Source organism: Pogona vitticeps, chromosome 6 (assembly GCF_051106095.1).
Source record: "Pogona vitticeps strain Pit_001003342236 chromosome 6, PviZW2.1, whole genome shotgun sequence".
Taxonomy (NCBI): domain Eukaryota; kingdom Metazoa; phylum Chordata; class Lepidosauria; order Squamata; family Agamidae; genus Pogona; species Pogona vitticeps.
The window spans coordinates 108,183,695-108,200,483 of NC_135788.1; the positions used below are offsets into that span (position 1 = coordinate 108,183,695).

A 16,789-nucleotide genomic window follows, 5' to 3' on the forward strand; every position below is an offset into this window, starting at 1 on the left:
TTTGAGAACTCTGTAAGCTTGACCAAAATAAGTGGCATTGCTTTTAAACTGCATAGAGGTCTATTTTAGGGTTGAACTCCAAAAAAATTGCTAGCCTTGCATTTGCCTGGTGGGATCTGGCAGAGGAGGGGTGGAGTGCCCTGTCCCTTCTTCAGAGTCTGGAACAGTCATTTGAGCTACAAAGGCCACTGTTACTGTGTGAGGGATTCTGGGAGCTGTAGTCCAAAACAGTGATTTGTCCAAACATCTGCTCTTCCAGCAACCTGTTGCAGTTCCACAGCAGGTAGAGAAAAAGGCACAAAACACTCCCTGCTTCCTTTGCCAGATGCTCACTCACCTGCATGCAATTCCTTGTCACCAGATGCTGTCAAGGGAACACTTCAACTGGTATACAGTATTGTATAATTATGGAGCATGGCATATGGAGGGAGGGCTGTCACCGAGAAGGTAAGCTTTCTTGTATGATCATCCAGAGACTTCATACAGTTGTGGGTTATATAATACCTCTAGTGCTTCTTTTTGTTTCCTTAGGTCTGGTGAAACTGGGTGTACACTGCATCACAGGGCAGAAAGTTGCGATTAAGATTGTAAACCGGGAAAAGCTTTCTGAATCGGTCCTGATGAAGGTGAGTGTGTGTCACTGCTTGAGGGTGGTGGGTGAGGACAAAAAAATTTAAACCTTGAAAGGGTGTGGTGCTGAATCTACAATCCAGAGATACAGAAAATGCATGCTGTGCTTTCTACAGATCCAATCTCTGGCTGTCACCTTCATTCCCTCGGAAAGGTCAAAGCTAGTTTTCTTGCTGAAGCAAAGACAACTTAGCAGAGATAATCAAGCCTAGAATGAATTTGCCAATACGTAGATGCTTCTCTTTGCGTATGTGTGTGCAAAGAGATGTGCAAAATAATTTCAGACTCTCATCAAATCCAGAAATTGGCAAGCTTAAAGAAGGGAGCATAAAGTGACTGTACTCAGAATTCTGAGCTGTTCTTTTGGAAATACAAAGAGCAAGTAGGATGATGCCTACCACCAGTCAATCATATTTAGAAAGCAGGTTGCTTCTCTAGATTATCCATGTAAGCCGCCCCGAGTAGACATTGTCTAGAGGGGTGGGGTAAAAATCGAATAAATAAATAAATAAAAATAGATTCCTTCGACACAAATTAAATCAAGGAATAATAATGAAGCAGTAGGGATACTAAAGTCCTTATGGTACCAGTATTTAGGCCCTGCCAACTTTTCCAGAGCTTTAAAACTTCTTTCCAGAGTTTAGGGAGCATATCTCCCAGAATCCCTCAGCAAGCCTGGCTATTCTGGGATTCTGAGAGGTTTAGTCCAGAAAAAAAAACTTTTAAAGTTCTGCTTATTTTGCTACGTGTTCTGTTAGTCCATAAGGTCTGTGCTGTTTCAGGCCCACAGCTTTTGCTAGGTCTAGACTGAGGACTAATAAACTATTGTAAAAGCCCAGAACTAAGGAAATTTCCTCCTTTTGGACTACAGTTCCCAGAATTCAACATCCAGTATGGCTTGCGGCTGCGCTGGCTGAGGGATTCTGGCAGTTTAGTCAAGCCAAGCTTTAATCAGGCCTGGTGAAAATTTTGGGACTGGTGCAAATCTTGCTTTCTGAGAAAGTAATGCTGGTGGGGGTGAACCATCTGAATGATAAGATGATGAAGTTTGTGAAACAAACAACAACAACAACAACAACAACAACAACAACTACTACTACTACTACTACTACTACTACTACTACTACTACTAATAATAATAATAATAATAATAATAATAATAATAATAATAATAATAATAATAATAATAATAATAATAATAATAATAATAATAATAATAATAATAATAATAATAATAATAATAATAATAATAATAATAATAATAGAACCTGATGCAGAACAACTTTGGACAGAATTACCAGGGCAGCTATAACATGTCAAACATAGTCTTTTGCTAAACCAGCAGTGAGCAATTTTTAGAGGACTAAAGCCATAATATTGCCCCCAACATACATCATGGGCTGAGTGAGGCCCAGAAATTGTGAAAATGACAATTTCTGGGCCTCATTTTTAAATGATTTTAAAAATAAAATAAAATAAAGCTAGGTGTTTTTTGTTCAGGCGGATGGCCAATGCAGGGGGAGCACCTGACCAGCCTAAAGCAAAACCTAATGTCCCTGAATAATTTTCCTCTCAGAAAAGTTTTCTTTCAAGGCTGGGTGGCAGAGGGCAATGGAAAGCTCGGGGGGGGTGTGTCTCTTCAAAAATTGCTGGTTCACAATGTTGGTTATTATAGGGAGCTCTTATTTGTGCCCCCCTGTGCCATCCCTGTAGAGAGAAAAGGCTTGAAATTATGAAAGAGATAGCCGACAAGCTTCTGTGCGGATCTTAACATGGCACTACAACATTCAGAAGTGGAAACCAATTCTGGAATTCCTTTTGGTATTTAAGGGGGGACATTAGGGCTTTGCACATTACAAATGTACATGCAATTGGGTGGGGTGTGCTTTCCACTAGCAGGCACAGTGCCCTGGCTGGTACATTACAGTCTGGCTGACAGGTTGAAGACAGACAGACTAGAAACAGGCTGGCAACAGACAGGGAGTAAAAATCTGGAGTCACAGAGGGAGGGTTAGGTAGCAACATATGGCCAAACTGAAGGAAATCACATCTGTGAATCTTTATCTCAATTACGGGCATTTTATTGGCTTTTTGGCTTCATCTGACTTCCTAGGCAAGGAGGTTCGTGGGTTGCCATGTAAAATTTTAGCCGGAAGGTTCCGTCCTACTTCTAGTAGCTTTGGTGGCATGGACAGCCAACTGGAGCCTCTGAACACCTAGTTCAGTCATGGAGAGTGAGTCGCCCCCAATTACAATCGTGGCCAACATTGTTGATGATGCCGTCTATCTGTAGATGCTCATCAGCAACATCCGTAGATATAGGTGCTTCATATTCATATCCCCTGGGATACGAATATGAAGTTGTGGCACCACAGGTCCCACAGCAGTTCATTCCTGGCTCCCAGAAACAGTCTGGTCCACTGACTGGGCTTGCCACGGCACACATGGCGATCACCATCATCATTGTGCCAGTCATGGAACTAGTTCTGGCTAGTGCTTCCCTGCCTCTCCCCACAGATGACCACTCTAGCAAGGAGAGTCCATGTTGCACAGTCCTCACCCAACCTTTTCACGGGTTACTCTTTGTGTTTCTCTCTGTGTGAGGGAACCATGTGGGCTTATTTCTTCCTCTGCTCCCTCCCTGCACATCTGTTGTTTATTTTATACTATGATACCCCAATCTAATTAGAGACTCACTCCAGGCAGCTTCGAGTTTGTGCAGAACGCCACACAAATTATTTCACTCTCTTTTCCCTTCTTGGAGAACGCAAGGATCCCGAGACATTGGCAGAACTGCAAAAAGATCTTTTGCAAACATAAACAAACAAACGCCCTTCCATTTCTGCTTTTTTTAAAACCTAGCATCATTGGCCATCAGGTTAGGAACTGTAGTCTAACACATCTGGGAGGTCCTGTTGGGTAATGGAAGGATATTGCCCATAATCAGTCTGCCTCTCTATCACCCACTCCCTTCTAGGTGGAACGGGAAATTGCCATTCTGAAGCTGATTGAACATCCCCACGTGCTCAAACTCCACGATGTCTACGAGAACAAAAAATATTTGTAAGTATTTATTTGCAGGTGGCTCTGCAGCTGTCTTCATTGCACAAATTAATAGTGGGGCGGTGGTAAGTGTGGTCATTGCATAGTTCGAACATAGAAAATCCTTTCTTTGTTGATTTGACTGCCAACTGGGGATTTCCATTCCAGGACAAAAGTTGGGGTTCTTCCTAGTCTCTTCAGCGATTCTTTAGGTCACTGAATGCTGTTTTAAAAAAACAACACCAACACCATGACTCTCAGAACCTTCCAACATTGGCTAAGCTGGCTTGGGGGGTGGTGGTTCTGGGAGCGACACTAAAAAATGTAACATTTCTGAGCTCTGAAAAAAGTGTGAGCAGGATTATTAGCATCTACAGATAGACAATTTCTGGTAAACCTGTGCCTCAAATCTGTTCTGAGTAGCAATGAGGCCTGGCTACTGTATCTACTAAGATGGATAGACCTGGCTTCTGAGTAACTTCAGTTACTTTAGTCTAATAAATCTCATGTCATAATAAAACAGTTCATCTTTAAGATGCTACAAGACTTGCCATTGTTTGTTTACCAGACGTGTTCCTTTGTTGTTTCTCAGTTATTAGGGCTGGTGTCTGAATGATATGTTCCTACCTGTAACTAAAGCCCTACACATTTTTCTCTTCCAATGTGTAATTAATTGGGCTGCTTCTGAAGTCAATTTCATAGCTTCATCATTACATTTCTTTGGTAAAAATATGCCTGGAGACTAGATAACAGCCCTTGATACACTGGAGAGTTGTCATAGATACACCACTCTAACTATTCTAACTCTGTCCGCCCATGGGTATAATACCCAGCTACTCAGCAGAGCTGACATAACTCATGTTTTTTTTCAGCCACAGTTCTACTCCAAGCAATATGGCTATTATATAGTAACAGATATTATACAAATTGGCAAGTTAAACTTTCAAAATGTCTGTTTATGCAGGGGTTAACAAAACTCACATCTTGGGGAGCATAAAATAAAATCTCAAGGTAGAAATACCATGGATTCCTTGCCATTTCTTTTCGTTTTTGGAAATCTGCCATTGTACCTGTTCACAGGTACGTGAAAATCCTGGGTATCTGAATTGCTTCGTACAGAGCATCAACTACTGTGGGAAGAAAACATCCAGGGAGGGAGGGAGGGAGAGAGAGAGAAAGAAAGTAATCTTAAAATGAACCAGAAGCTTCGCTTTATAGACAAAGGATGTAAGTTTAAGGAAGAACACTGAAAGGCAGGTCCAAACTAATTTCTCACAAAACTGTGCAGCAGAATAGCATCTGTACATTTTGTTTCGTATCTTGGCTTCTACAAGCACTAATTCATTTTCATTTAATACAGAACACAAGAAATGCACTATTTTAAAAATACCACTATTTTGTCTTAATAAAAAGTAGCCACAAGTGGCTCTGATTTGGATTGGGACTATAGAACGGAGAAGGAAATTTAACTCTTTCTTCTTTACTGTTTTCTTTAACACTTTTTTTCTTTGCCGTTTTCCTGCCAGCCCTTTTGCAGCATCCATGAGGATTAATAGCAGTGTGAATGGGATGTTTTGCAAGGACAAGCAGTAAAAAGGAGAAGTTAAAAAAAAACCTCTCCTACACTCAGTACGCCACAATCTGGATCTAAATTGATGTATCTACCTCATAGTTTTTGCTTTGCTTTGTTAAGAAATAGGTAGAGCAGGTTAAAAATAATATGTTTAATATAAAGCATTGTCTGATCCCAAGAAGGAATACACTTAAGTAACTTTAAACATCATAATCTACCTTGATGTACAGTATGTTCTGGATGATCCGTAACAATTCCCCCGCTGTACACCACTAAATTTCTGGCTATGAGCCTATTTGGAATGCCAGACAAGCCACATGTTCTGCTCTCTGAAGTCAGGCCAGGATATCAATGTGATAAATAATAGCAGGGAGGCGTATGTATGTGTGCATATAGTGATGTAGCAGCCAATTGATGCTACTAGAACAGTAGTATCAATTGGCTGCTACATCACTACATCCAAGTTAATCAGAGGTGTTTTAAATCAGAGAACAAGCTCCTGCTCAGAGGTTTCCTACAGGCTGATCGTCATGAGAATGTTAATGAGAATAAATAAGCCCATGGGCTGACCCCAGCGGTGTTCTTTCTTACGAAAGGGATACCCCAATGATTCTACTTCAAGTTGGATACTTTCCCCCCCTGTACTCATCCCCTTACTCCTGTACTCATCCCCTTACTCCTCAGATACAGCTGTCCAGTTCCCATCCCTCCACACAAAACAATTCCTTGAGCAAAGGAATTATTTTATTTCATTTATTTCCATGGCCTTCACACGAGCAAGGGGTGGGAAGCAGGGGAGCAGCTAAAATCTTCCTTCCTGGAGAGAAGGTGATGGTGAAATACAAGCTTGATTTCTGCATGTCAGCCCGCTGTGAAAGGCCAGTAAAACAGAAAGGTTGGTGAACATGTCCCATCTGTTCTGGTAATTCCTGGCACAGGATAGTGGTTTCCTAGGTAGAAGCTATCTGTGTTTCTCTGTGTGTGACTGTTGCCAGAGTGGCTTGGTCTCTGCGAACATGTGTGTGCGCGTGCGGAGGAGGGGAGAGACAGAGAACGGGAAGGAGGGATGGCTGTCCAGAATGCCAGGCGGTGCCAGACAACGGGCACTCCTCACACATAAGCCCTCTTTGTCATAGCCCTCCACGGACACAATGGGAGGAGGTGTGGAGAGACACAAAGGGGTTGGACAAAAGAGGCTGCCTGGAGGAAATACAACACAGGGGCACATTATAAATATATATATATGATATGCACATATGTATGTGATTTTTAAAAATCAGACTGGATTTTTCTTTTGGAGAGGCAAGATTATGCCAGCTTTTGAGTTCAACAATGAAAGTTTCTTGCTTAAAGCACTAATCACTTCCATTAGAGAATCAAACATGCCGCAGCACGACAGATGAAAAGCAACCTTACCATGAGGAAAGGAGGTGGCCAAAGTTAGAACTCCTGTGGATGTGATATTATTGTGGGTGGGTTTGTGGGGACAAGCACAACAATGATGTTAACACCTTAAAGTATGACAGAGTTGTTTTTTTTAAAAAAGCACAAAAGGACATAAGCCATGACTTACCTACTGGGAAATCCCTGCATGGAGGAGTTTTTCAGAAACTGATACTGTGCTCCTGAACATTTCTGTGGTAACTCTGCTGGGTCTGTCCTTTTGAATTATTGTGGTGGTGGTTTTTAGTCATCTGATGTCAGCCACATATATCCATCTTTTAGACAAAAATAGACTAATGCTGCTTCTCCATAAAGTTGCCGCTGGAATAGTCAGTGGGGAAAATATTTTCAATATACAATTTAAATCTTGCCATTTTCACTAAGCTCTGTTGCCTGTGGAAATACAAGGAAAAATGCACCGGCAGGATTCTACCCTGTGACTTACAAGTGGTCCAGGTGTTATTGTTCTGCCAGGCTAATGCAAAGGCCTTAGAACAGTAGATGGGCACTCAGATCATTTTTTCATTTTAAAATTTTAAAATTCTATTAAATAACTTTTAACATAATGTAGTGAAGCCCTGGCTTTGATATTCACCTCCTCCCCATGTGCACGTATTTATTTACATTTAGTTACTTTTAGAAGCAGCTCTCTTATCTTCTTTGTTTGGGCTGGTGTTTCTTTCTCTTTCCTTTCAGTCTGCTTTGCAATTGGTTTTGCTTGAAATGAATTCTGAGAGCAATTATGTTCCTTTGGGGCTCCTCACAGATTTTCAACACCTTTTCCTGCTTGTTCTCTGGTCCTCAGTCCCATTGTCTCTGGATTCCTTTTGTCTTAGATACCTGGTCTTGGAACATGTCTCAGGAGGGGAACTCTTTGACTACTTGGTGAAGAAAGGACGACTTACGCCCAAAGAAGCCAGGAAGTTTTTCCGGCAAATTGTCTCAGCTTTGGACTTCTGCCATAGCTATTCTATATGGTGAGTTTCCCTCTGCCCCATCTTCTGTTTCATCTGCTCCTCACACTGATTTGTTAGTGTCGTCATGGTGCCTTCTCTTCTTGCATGAACGGTAAAGGGAGAATGACATTTCTTGGGATTCATTTTCCTGTTGTGATATCAAGCAGGTGAAGCTCTTCTCACACAGAGATAAGTTCTAGCACTTCCTAATGTCTACACATTTAACTATTTAAAGCACGAACTGATATGTAAGCTGGCAACTAAATGATTGTCTCTTGCTATACGATCTTGCCTGCATTTTAAGATCTACTTCAGATCTCCTGTTTGTGGGTTTGCCAGTAAGATTGGCTAGGTTAGTGAGCACAATAGTTAGGGCCTTCTCAGTGGTGACTCCACAGCTACCATCCGATTGGACATGCCTTTTGGTTCAGGTGTTTAAATGATGCCTGAATTCCTGTCTCTTTATAACTGTGTGCAACTAAGGCTGTAAGTGTTCAAACCAGAACATCTTTCTTTAACCATATAGACTTTTCTGATGTGCCTATCGATATTGATAATATTTTGGTCTGAAAAGTTGTGCATGCTTATTCCAACATAAAGAGATTGTTCCAGTGACTGTTAGCTTACAATCATTAGAAAGGCAATGGGTTAAATCAGGGGACCTAGCTGATAAATAATGAAAATGGCAAGTCCAGTTAATAGGTTCAATGAGGAGGAAGCAGAGTCTTGGTGGTTGAACTGAGCTAACTTAACATCCTCTAGTAATCTCAGTAGCTTTTGAATTATTTCTCCTTGGCCATGAGGTATACAAGGTTAATTCCTCAGTTTAATAAGGAAATGCTGTCACCTGTAACCCTGAATTGCAGAATTGCAATCCTCAAGGATTATCTAATCTGCCCCCCTGGCAGGGCAAGAATTTCACAACTAAACATTCCTGACAGATGAAAATCCAACTTCTGCTTTGAAACCTCTCATGAAGGAGGGTCCAGCTGAGTGGCTTTTACTGTCAGGACATTCTTCCTACTGTTTGGTCAGAATCTCGCTTCTTGGAATTTGAATTAATTGGTCGGGTCCTACCCTCTGGAGAAGCAGGGAAAAAAGTTCCTCCCTCTTCTATCAGATTGCCCTTCCAGTGGTTGGAAATGGCTGTCATATCATCTCTCAGTCATCAGAAATGACCAAGGAGAGTTAGGAAGTAGGTGGAGCTGAAACCTGGGAGTTCCTTATTCATGAGGAGCAGCCCTGGGAGAACAACATCTGATTTTCAGAGTGTCAAATAAGCCCAAAGGTCATCTCCATAATGAGAGGAACTGGAAACATATTTGTCTCTCCTTCTTGGGGTCTCCATACTCCAGTGGATTCCCCAGTTATTGCATGCTGGGATTCAGTGTAAGAGAATCAGTGAGATTCCGTGTAAGCTGCAGGGTTGCACGCATGTGTTGGCATATGTGTTTTATCTCTTATTGCATTTTGTTTGGGCCTCCTCAGCCACCGAGACTTGAAGCCAGAGAATTTATTGCTGGATGAGAAGAACAACATCCGAATTGCAGATTTCGGCATGGCCTCCCTGCAGGTCGGAGATAGCCTGCTGGAAACAAGTTGTGGGTGAGCCAGCTTCTGCCAGGGAGAGAATGTGTGCTAGGCTAAAAAAAGGGGTGGAGGAGGGGATGGAGAATCCAGCAAATTGATCCTTGTCCCGATTCACACATCACAAATTTACACATTTCCGCAGGAATAGCAGCAGAATCCCTGCTCGGCTAAAGAGTGTAAAATGTGAAGTGGGAAGGAAGTATGTGTCTGTAAACCTAGGAGAAGTGATCCATGTCTTTATAGAACTCCCCGTCCCCTTCACACAATAAGATGTTCACTGGGATATTAATGAGACAGGAGTATTTGCTGCTAGAGATGGGCACAAACCAGTTCATCCAAGTTTGCAAAGGTGGCAGCACAGGTGCTGCTGCTACCCTCTCCCACCTCCTTTGGCCTGACCAGCCACTCACCAGGCCAAGCACGCTAGCTTCCTGCACCTCCTCAGCTAATCTTCCCATCCTGGCAGCAGCTCGGGCTTCTCTGCCCTGCCCTCTTGTCTGATCTCCCACTCAGACAAAAGGGCTGGACGGAGAAGTCTGTGCTCTTGCTCGTGACTGGAAGATTAACCAAAGAGGTCAAAAAAGCAAGCAAGCTGGGCCTGGTGAGTGGATGAATCGACTGAGGAGGTGGGGAAGAGGAGCTTCCCCACCTCCTCAGTCCCACCGTTTATCCCCGCTGGTATCTCCTTACTTCCTGCTTTCCCACAGAGCTGCAGGTCAATGGGTCTGTCTATTATTGGCGACCAGAGTAGTAGCTTCACTTCTAGTTGGGTGGGATAAAAATGTAAATAAATAAATATCAGATCATGCATCCTGCTTCATCCTGACGGTCTCTCAGTGGGGTTGTATGGCAAGAATATGTTTGTTGATTGGGAATCGGGACTTCAGAAATAATTCTGTGCTGCTGACTTTATGACCTGGGATCAACCGGTTTGTGGCCATCTTTATTTACTACTTAACATGTGAATCACTTCTGTCCCCTATAGCATGTAGCAAAGGAATGGATTTGTAAGGAATTTGCCAGCCCTAGAAAGAGGGCAGTCCAAGGATCATATTCAATGAAGAAGAGAAAACATACCCCTTTGGGAGTAGTAGATACCAGACATCATCCTAGCTTTCTCCTACCCATCCCTGTTCTATGTTTTTTTTACCCCACTCAGCAAGTATGGGTCTGCCAGTTTATACAGCTGTGGTTTTGTTTTGCTCAGCTCCCTCCTTTGAGATTAATTTAATCTTAATTTAGCAATTAAACACTGCTACCCTGGAAATATTTGTTGACAGCCCTGGCAGAAGGCCTACTTTTTGAGGAAGCTTCTAAAATCTGGCAATGTTTGTAGGGGCAAATTGGGTGTAAGCAGCAGTTGCAGGGCCCCATATCGAGACTGAGATGGTAGCCGAAGGAGAAATAAGGTTGGAAACCGTTTCGCCCTCTTGCCGCTGCATTCCAGATCGTGGCCTCGGCAGCTTCCATAGGGTAGTGCTGGAAGCTTTCCTTTTGTGACAGATAGTAGCCATAAGGGTTCAGGACCATGGAGTTAAACCAATCTTCCCCTCATGACACAGCTCCAATCCAGGTTATCTCACGTCCCCCGGACTTCTGGGTTTGGAACTATGAATTTTGTTTGTCATTGAAAATGTGTGTCTGTGGGGATTTTTATTCCAGGACAAAAAGGAGGAAGTTCTTTGAGACTGCCTGACAATCATATGGCCTTTTAATTCCTTTAACTACTTCTAGATTTTTAGGGATGGTGGTGGCGGCTGAGGAAGCTGTTTGAATTAGTTGGGAGTATACTGAGATACGGGGATTGCTTAGCCCAGCTTTCCCCATCTTTTGCACCCCAGAGTTGTCTGAATACCACTCCCATCATCCCCAACTAGCTAACAGGATACAGGTTGGTGAACGTTGGCCTAGGAGTACTGCCGTCTCCTGCAGGAACTTCGTCCATCCATGAAGATGCTCCTGGTTCTCTCAGTTTTAGAATTGGCTTCAGTCATAGAATTTATTCTATAGTATCACCAGAGCTGGGGAATGCCCTCTATGGTTATCTGGCACATATATGACTGGAGGAGGGTTTTTTAAGACTTTCATCTCACGAAAGTCTTTGGCAAGTTTCTCCCATGGATGATTTGATGTTGTTTTTGTTTTCAATGTTTTTAGTGCTGTTAGAGTATCTCAAAGTGTCCTAGGCACCTGAGGGCTACACATCAGTAGACACTTCTTCCCACAACCCATTCTGGATAGGGGGAGGTGGAAAATGTCCAGTAGTTTCCACATTGCATGCTTGTTGAACCTGTGGTGGCCCTATGGATCAGCTTTCTCCTGCGTTTCACTCTTCCTCTGTCTCTCTGTCTTTCTCTCTCTTTTCTGCCCCCAATGCTGGGCTGCAGTTCTCCTCACTATGCATGTCCAGAAGTGATCAAGGTAAGGATTCTGGCCTAGTGCCCACCATTTATCCCTGCTGGTATCTCCTTACTTCTTGCTTTTCCACAGAGTTGCAAGTCAGTGGGTCTGTCTGTTATTGCCGACCAGAGTAGTGGCTTTAATGGGTCTTAAACATGTGTATTTGTGTGTACATACACACACCATTTTAGTCTTAATGCCTTAACATTGGAGATTTGCACAGTAGTATCTATAATCTTCATCTGCTTCTATTCGTGTCTATCAATAGGTATATCGATGTGCATGTAATAAAATCATGTTATTATATATGCCTAAATATACCTACTGATATACATGAATAGAAATAGGTGTAGATATAGATACGTACTCCTACATGGGGCTTGGATGGTGTAGGATTTTATATAAAAATCCCCATTAAATTCAGCCAGAGGTTCTTCTGACTCCATGTGTCCTAAACTGGACTGTTAGTACACTACTTGTTTAAAATAATCAATTTAAACATGTTGGTTGACTGAAAAGTTCACCCTAAGTCATTGTTCGCCACATTTTAATAAAGGTTAAGTGACAAAACAACAAAAATTTGTATCCAAACTAAGGAAATGAATACACAGGGATTTTTCACGCAGTTTGATCCTGTCTGAGGACAGATCGATTCACTCCTTTTACCAAAAATGAAGCAAGTGCCAGTGTGAATCAGACAGTCTTGAAATACACACATCATTTGGGCTCTCTTTCAGGACTACTTTTTTTTAGGTGCATGGAGTATTGCTTCGTTTTGGTTTGGTTCGAGCCGATGCAGTCACTGGAATTGAACCAAAGTGGATGGCTTGCTGGTTTCAATTTCCTGTTTGCTTTCAACGTACTGATATTGTTAAGTGGTTTAAGCAGGCAGCTTAGCATCTTCACAATATTTGGAAATTAAAATCTTCCCTTGCTTCTCCGTGGAGGGGAAGAGGGAGAAAGCAAAGATTTTTTTAAAAAGCATAATTAGAGCAGCACTGATACATTACACCTTATGGGGAAAAAAATAACAATCGAAAGCTTCCTCTCTTGGTTGGGGCCTTTGTTAATGTGAGGAGGAGGAGACAGGAGGCAGCAAGGAGGAGGATCAAATAAGGTCATTTGTTGTGTGGATGGAAGAATCATACCAAATACCTTACTGTACCTTTAAGGGACCTTCAGCAACCCTATTTAGCCCCTTCCAGCCTGCTCCAATTTGACCTAAGTGTAGTGAAACCAGGTTCCTACTATTAATAACTAACTTCAGTCTTATTGATTTAAATTGAAGATGCATAACTGATTCACAGCGCCATGACTACATCTCTACTCAGAGAAATCCCATTAGTTTGGATCCAGACCAACTGTTATAATTTTTTTCCTTCAAAATTGTTATTACAATGGTGCGTCGGAAGACGAATTCAATTCGTTCCGCAGTTAATGTTGTCTTGCGAAACATTTTACTTGCGAAACTCATTTTCCCATAGGAATGCGTTGAAATCTAATTAATGCGTTCCTATGGGCAAAAAAGTCAGAACAATGTCAAATTTGGTACAAAGGGTTTATTAAGTGCTCTTTAAAACCATACATATTGTGCAGATGATTTAAAATTTTTCAATTAAAAAACTTTAACTTTTTAAACATCATAGAAAAACATTTAAAAATCAGCAAACATGAGGCAGGAACAAAAAAAGGAAAACATTTGTCTTGCGAAGAATGGCCATAGGAACATTTGTCTTGCGAGTCATCAACCCCATTGCCAAAACCATTTGTCTTGCGAGTTTTTTGTCCTGCGAGGCACCACTGTATTCTGAAAAATATACTATAAGAGTGAATGATTTAGCTCATGCAAAACAAAGCATGTAACTAAACAGCATTTAGGAATTGGGGCCACAGGGACAGGAAACTACAGTGTAGCTGTGACCGAGGCACAATTCTGTCATTTACCAAACAGTTACATCCGTTTGGGATCACAAGGATCCACGTAAGATACAATTACAAGGTTGTAAAGACCAATGTCCAGCCCAGTTTTTTTAAAAAAAATACTGTACAATGCACTCTTTTTAGAGGAGGTATTCCTTGTTGAGTGTGAGAGAATGTTTATCTAGAAAGATGCTGGGTGTGACATGGATACGCATGATTAAAAACAAAATAAAGACTCATTGAAATCAATGGGATTTAATGTAATTGTTATGAGTAGCATTGATTTTAGTTGTCTATATTAAGTATGATTAAAGCCTCTTTCTAAGCCAGTTTTTTTCTTTTCTTTTTCTAAATTCCTCTCATATGCGTTTGTACAGTTATTTGCTTGACTAATTCATTAATCAAATAAAATACATATTTTCATATTTTGTTGGTGAAAGTTCTACTTACATATGGTTTCAGGTGGATTTGTATTTCATCTTCCAAACCTTTCATGACATGATAAGTAAGCCGGTGCCCTCCAGGCATTTTGTACCACAGTTCCCATGAACCCCAGCCATTATGACCAGGAATGATTGGAAATCAAGTCTAAAATATCTGAGAGGCCACCAGCTTGCCAACTCTGACTTTATAGAAATCTTGCCCTTGAAGCTTACAGTCTTAATATAGCCTCCTGCAATCTTGTGTTCTTCAGATGCTTTATACTACAACTCCCATCATCCCCCAAGATGATGACAGGCTTGTAGTTTAGTACATCTAGAGGGTGCCGTTTTTAGGAATGCTATATTTAGTACATACCTGAAATCAGGAAAGTGAAAGCTCAAGTCTCCAAAATTACAGGGTTTCAGTCCATTTAGTGGGTGAGTTGGAAGAGTGCTAATGATTCCCTTCCCCCAGAAGTGAGATTATTTTGAGGATATGGTAAATAAAGCTCCCAGCACTTTTGAGACTGTTGCTGGGGAACAGAAACAATCACTTGGTCATGCAAATCTGAAATGTTATTGTATCTTCTTAGTAGCTGTAGATTAGAATTTGGAGGCAATCGATCTGAGTTTGTTGAGTAAGACTGTACCCCAACTCACCGGGGAAAAACCAATAGGAGAAGAGCAATCACAGGAAGAAGGAAAAACAGGAGAGGACCTTCAGGAGCACAAAAAAAAGAGAGGTTTATCAAGTCCAGCATATTTTCAAATAAACCCTTCTTTGGGGCCCAGTAGACCTGAATATAAAACTTCTGGATAAAATTTCACAATCATTCTGCAGACAATAATTGGCAATGGAAATAATTCTTTATTTATTTACCTCCTACTTTTTATATAAAAGGGACGTGGTGGCGCTGTGGGCTAAACCGCAGAAGCCTGTGCTGCAGGGTCAGAAGACCAGCAGTCGTAAGTTCGAATCCACGCGACGGAATGAGCACCCGTCGCCTGTCCCAGCTCCCGCCAACCTAGCGGTTCGAAAGCATGCAAATGCGAGTAGATAAATAGGGACCACCTCGGTGGGAAGGTAACAGTGTTCCGTGTCTAAATCACACTGGCCATGTGACCATGGAAAGATTGTCTTCGGACAAAACGCTGGCTCTATGGCTTGAAGAGCGGGATGAGCGCCGCCCCCTAGAGTCGGACACGACTGGACAAAAAATTGTCAAGGGGAACCTTTACCTTTACTTTTTATATGCTGCCTTTCCTCTAGTGTAGGAGTTCTCAACCTTGGGACAACCCAGGTGTCCTTGAACTGCAAATCCCAGATGTTTTCACCCCCAGCTGTGTTGGCCAGGGTTTCTGGGAGTTGCAGTCCAAGAACACCTGGGTTACCTAACCTTGGGAACCACTACTCTAGTGAGCTGAAGGTGGCCGACAAGGCTATTCTCCTCAATTTACATGCATAAAACTCTGTGGAGACTTGAGCCTGCCACTGTTGAGTCCCAGTCCAGTGCTCTAATCATTACACCACATAGTGTATAGTGGCTTCAAAATCCTTTGCACCGGAAAGTCTCCTCTCTTTCCACTGTATCCCAAGTGGTTAAAAAGCCCAGAGGACTGAGTCTCATTCTACAAAGGTAAATCTATCCTTCTTTTGGTTGCTGTTAATGTTTGGACAAGATTCCTGCCTTCAACTCTAGTTTCTAATTATTCATTGTTCCCAGTGAGCTTTCCCACCTCACCTCGTTCTTGTTTTGTGCTCAGCAGTAAGCAAATCTGAAATCTCTTTGCTCTTTAGGGCGAGAAGTATGATGGACGTCGTGCTGACATGTGGAGTTGTGGAGTCATCCTCTTTGCCTTGCTGGTGGTAAGGCTGTTCCCCAATAATCACCATGTTCTTTACACTCCTTGTATTCAACCACGGCAGGAAGGTTCCAAGCCTCCATTCAGTGGCATCTGTTTTCTAAAGCAGCCATTTTAGGTCAGGTGGCAGAAGAGCCAAATGCCCTTATTCTCTCTCTCTCCCCTCCCTCCCTCTTTCTCGCACACACACACACATACACACGCTTGAAGATCGGTGTTTTCACTCGTGCAGGCAGTTCCTCTACTAGTGCAGATTCCAGCTGTCCCACACTAATGCCATGTTTATAATTCCTATGGCCAGTTCTTCTCCTGGTGGCCAGCCTTTTGGTCACAAGCCTTATCAGATGGCAGGCATATAGTATACTACTGAAGTGACGCTCAAAGCCTTACCAGCTTGGTAGAATCTGTTGGAATTTATGCTCTGGTGACATAGCCTTTGAGAGCCCGCAGTCATCTCCACCCCATAATGAGAAGGCAGTTTGAGGTCTTGGGTACCCATACATGCACATATAAGCACATAACCAATATCTGAATGTTTGTTGTCCTTCGGTGACCCTACAGAACAGCCAGCTAGAATTTAGTACTTTCTTCCGGTACGGTTGGGTTTGACAGGGAAAACTACTATTGTTTGTATTATCATCATTGCATGGGTTTCTTTAAAACCAGCCTGAGCCTATTTTAGCTTGAAGGATCTACTTTGTCTTTGATGAAACCCCTGAGATCCATCAACTTGAGAAAGGTGGGGGAGGCAGAAGCTGAGAATTAAAAGAATTCTGACCCTGGGAATTGGTTTGGGTTACCAGAATTGAACAGTGCTCGCAGAAACCCAAGCACCCTTCATTTCAGCAGTATAGTTCAGGTCAGTACCTTTAGGGATCATTTTGTGGCTGTTATGTCTAAACCGCTGGGAATTAGACATTCTTGCTGGCCTTATGCAAATGATGCCAAAA

The 16,789-nt window shown here is 42.2% G+C and overlaps 1 protein-coding gene across 1 annotated transcript in view; it reads left to right on the top strand.

Annotated features, from left to right (window-relative positions):
- Positions 1-16,789, top strand: part of BRSK1 (BR serine/threonine kinase 1) — a 52,220-nt gene that overhangs the window by 18,100 nt on the left and 17,331 nt on the right. The window contains exons 2-7 of the mRNA XM_020792663.3: positions 532-626; positions 3,608-3,693; positions 7,525-7,665; positions 9,133-9,249; positions 11,622-11,655; positions 15,775-15,843. Coding sequence (XP_020648322.1) covers positions 532-626; positions 3,608-3,693; positions 7,525-7,665; positions 9,133-9,249; positions 11,622-11,655; positions 15,775-15,843 — 542 coding nt within the window. The remainder of the gene's footprint in view (positions 1-531; positions 627-3,607; positions 3,694-7,524; positions 7,666-9,132; positions 9,250-11,621; positions 11,656-15,774; positions 15,844-16,789) is intronic.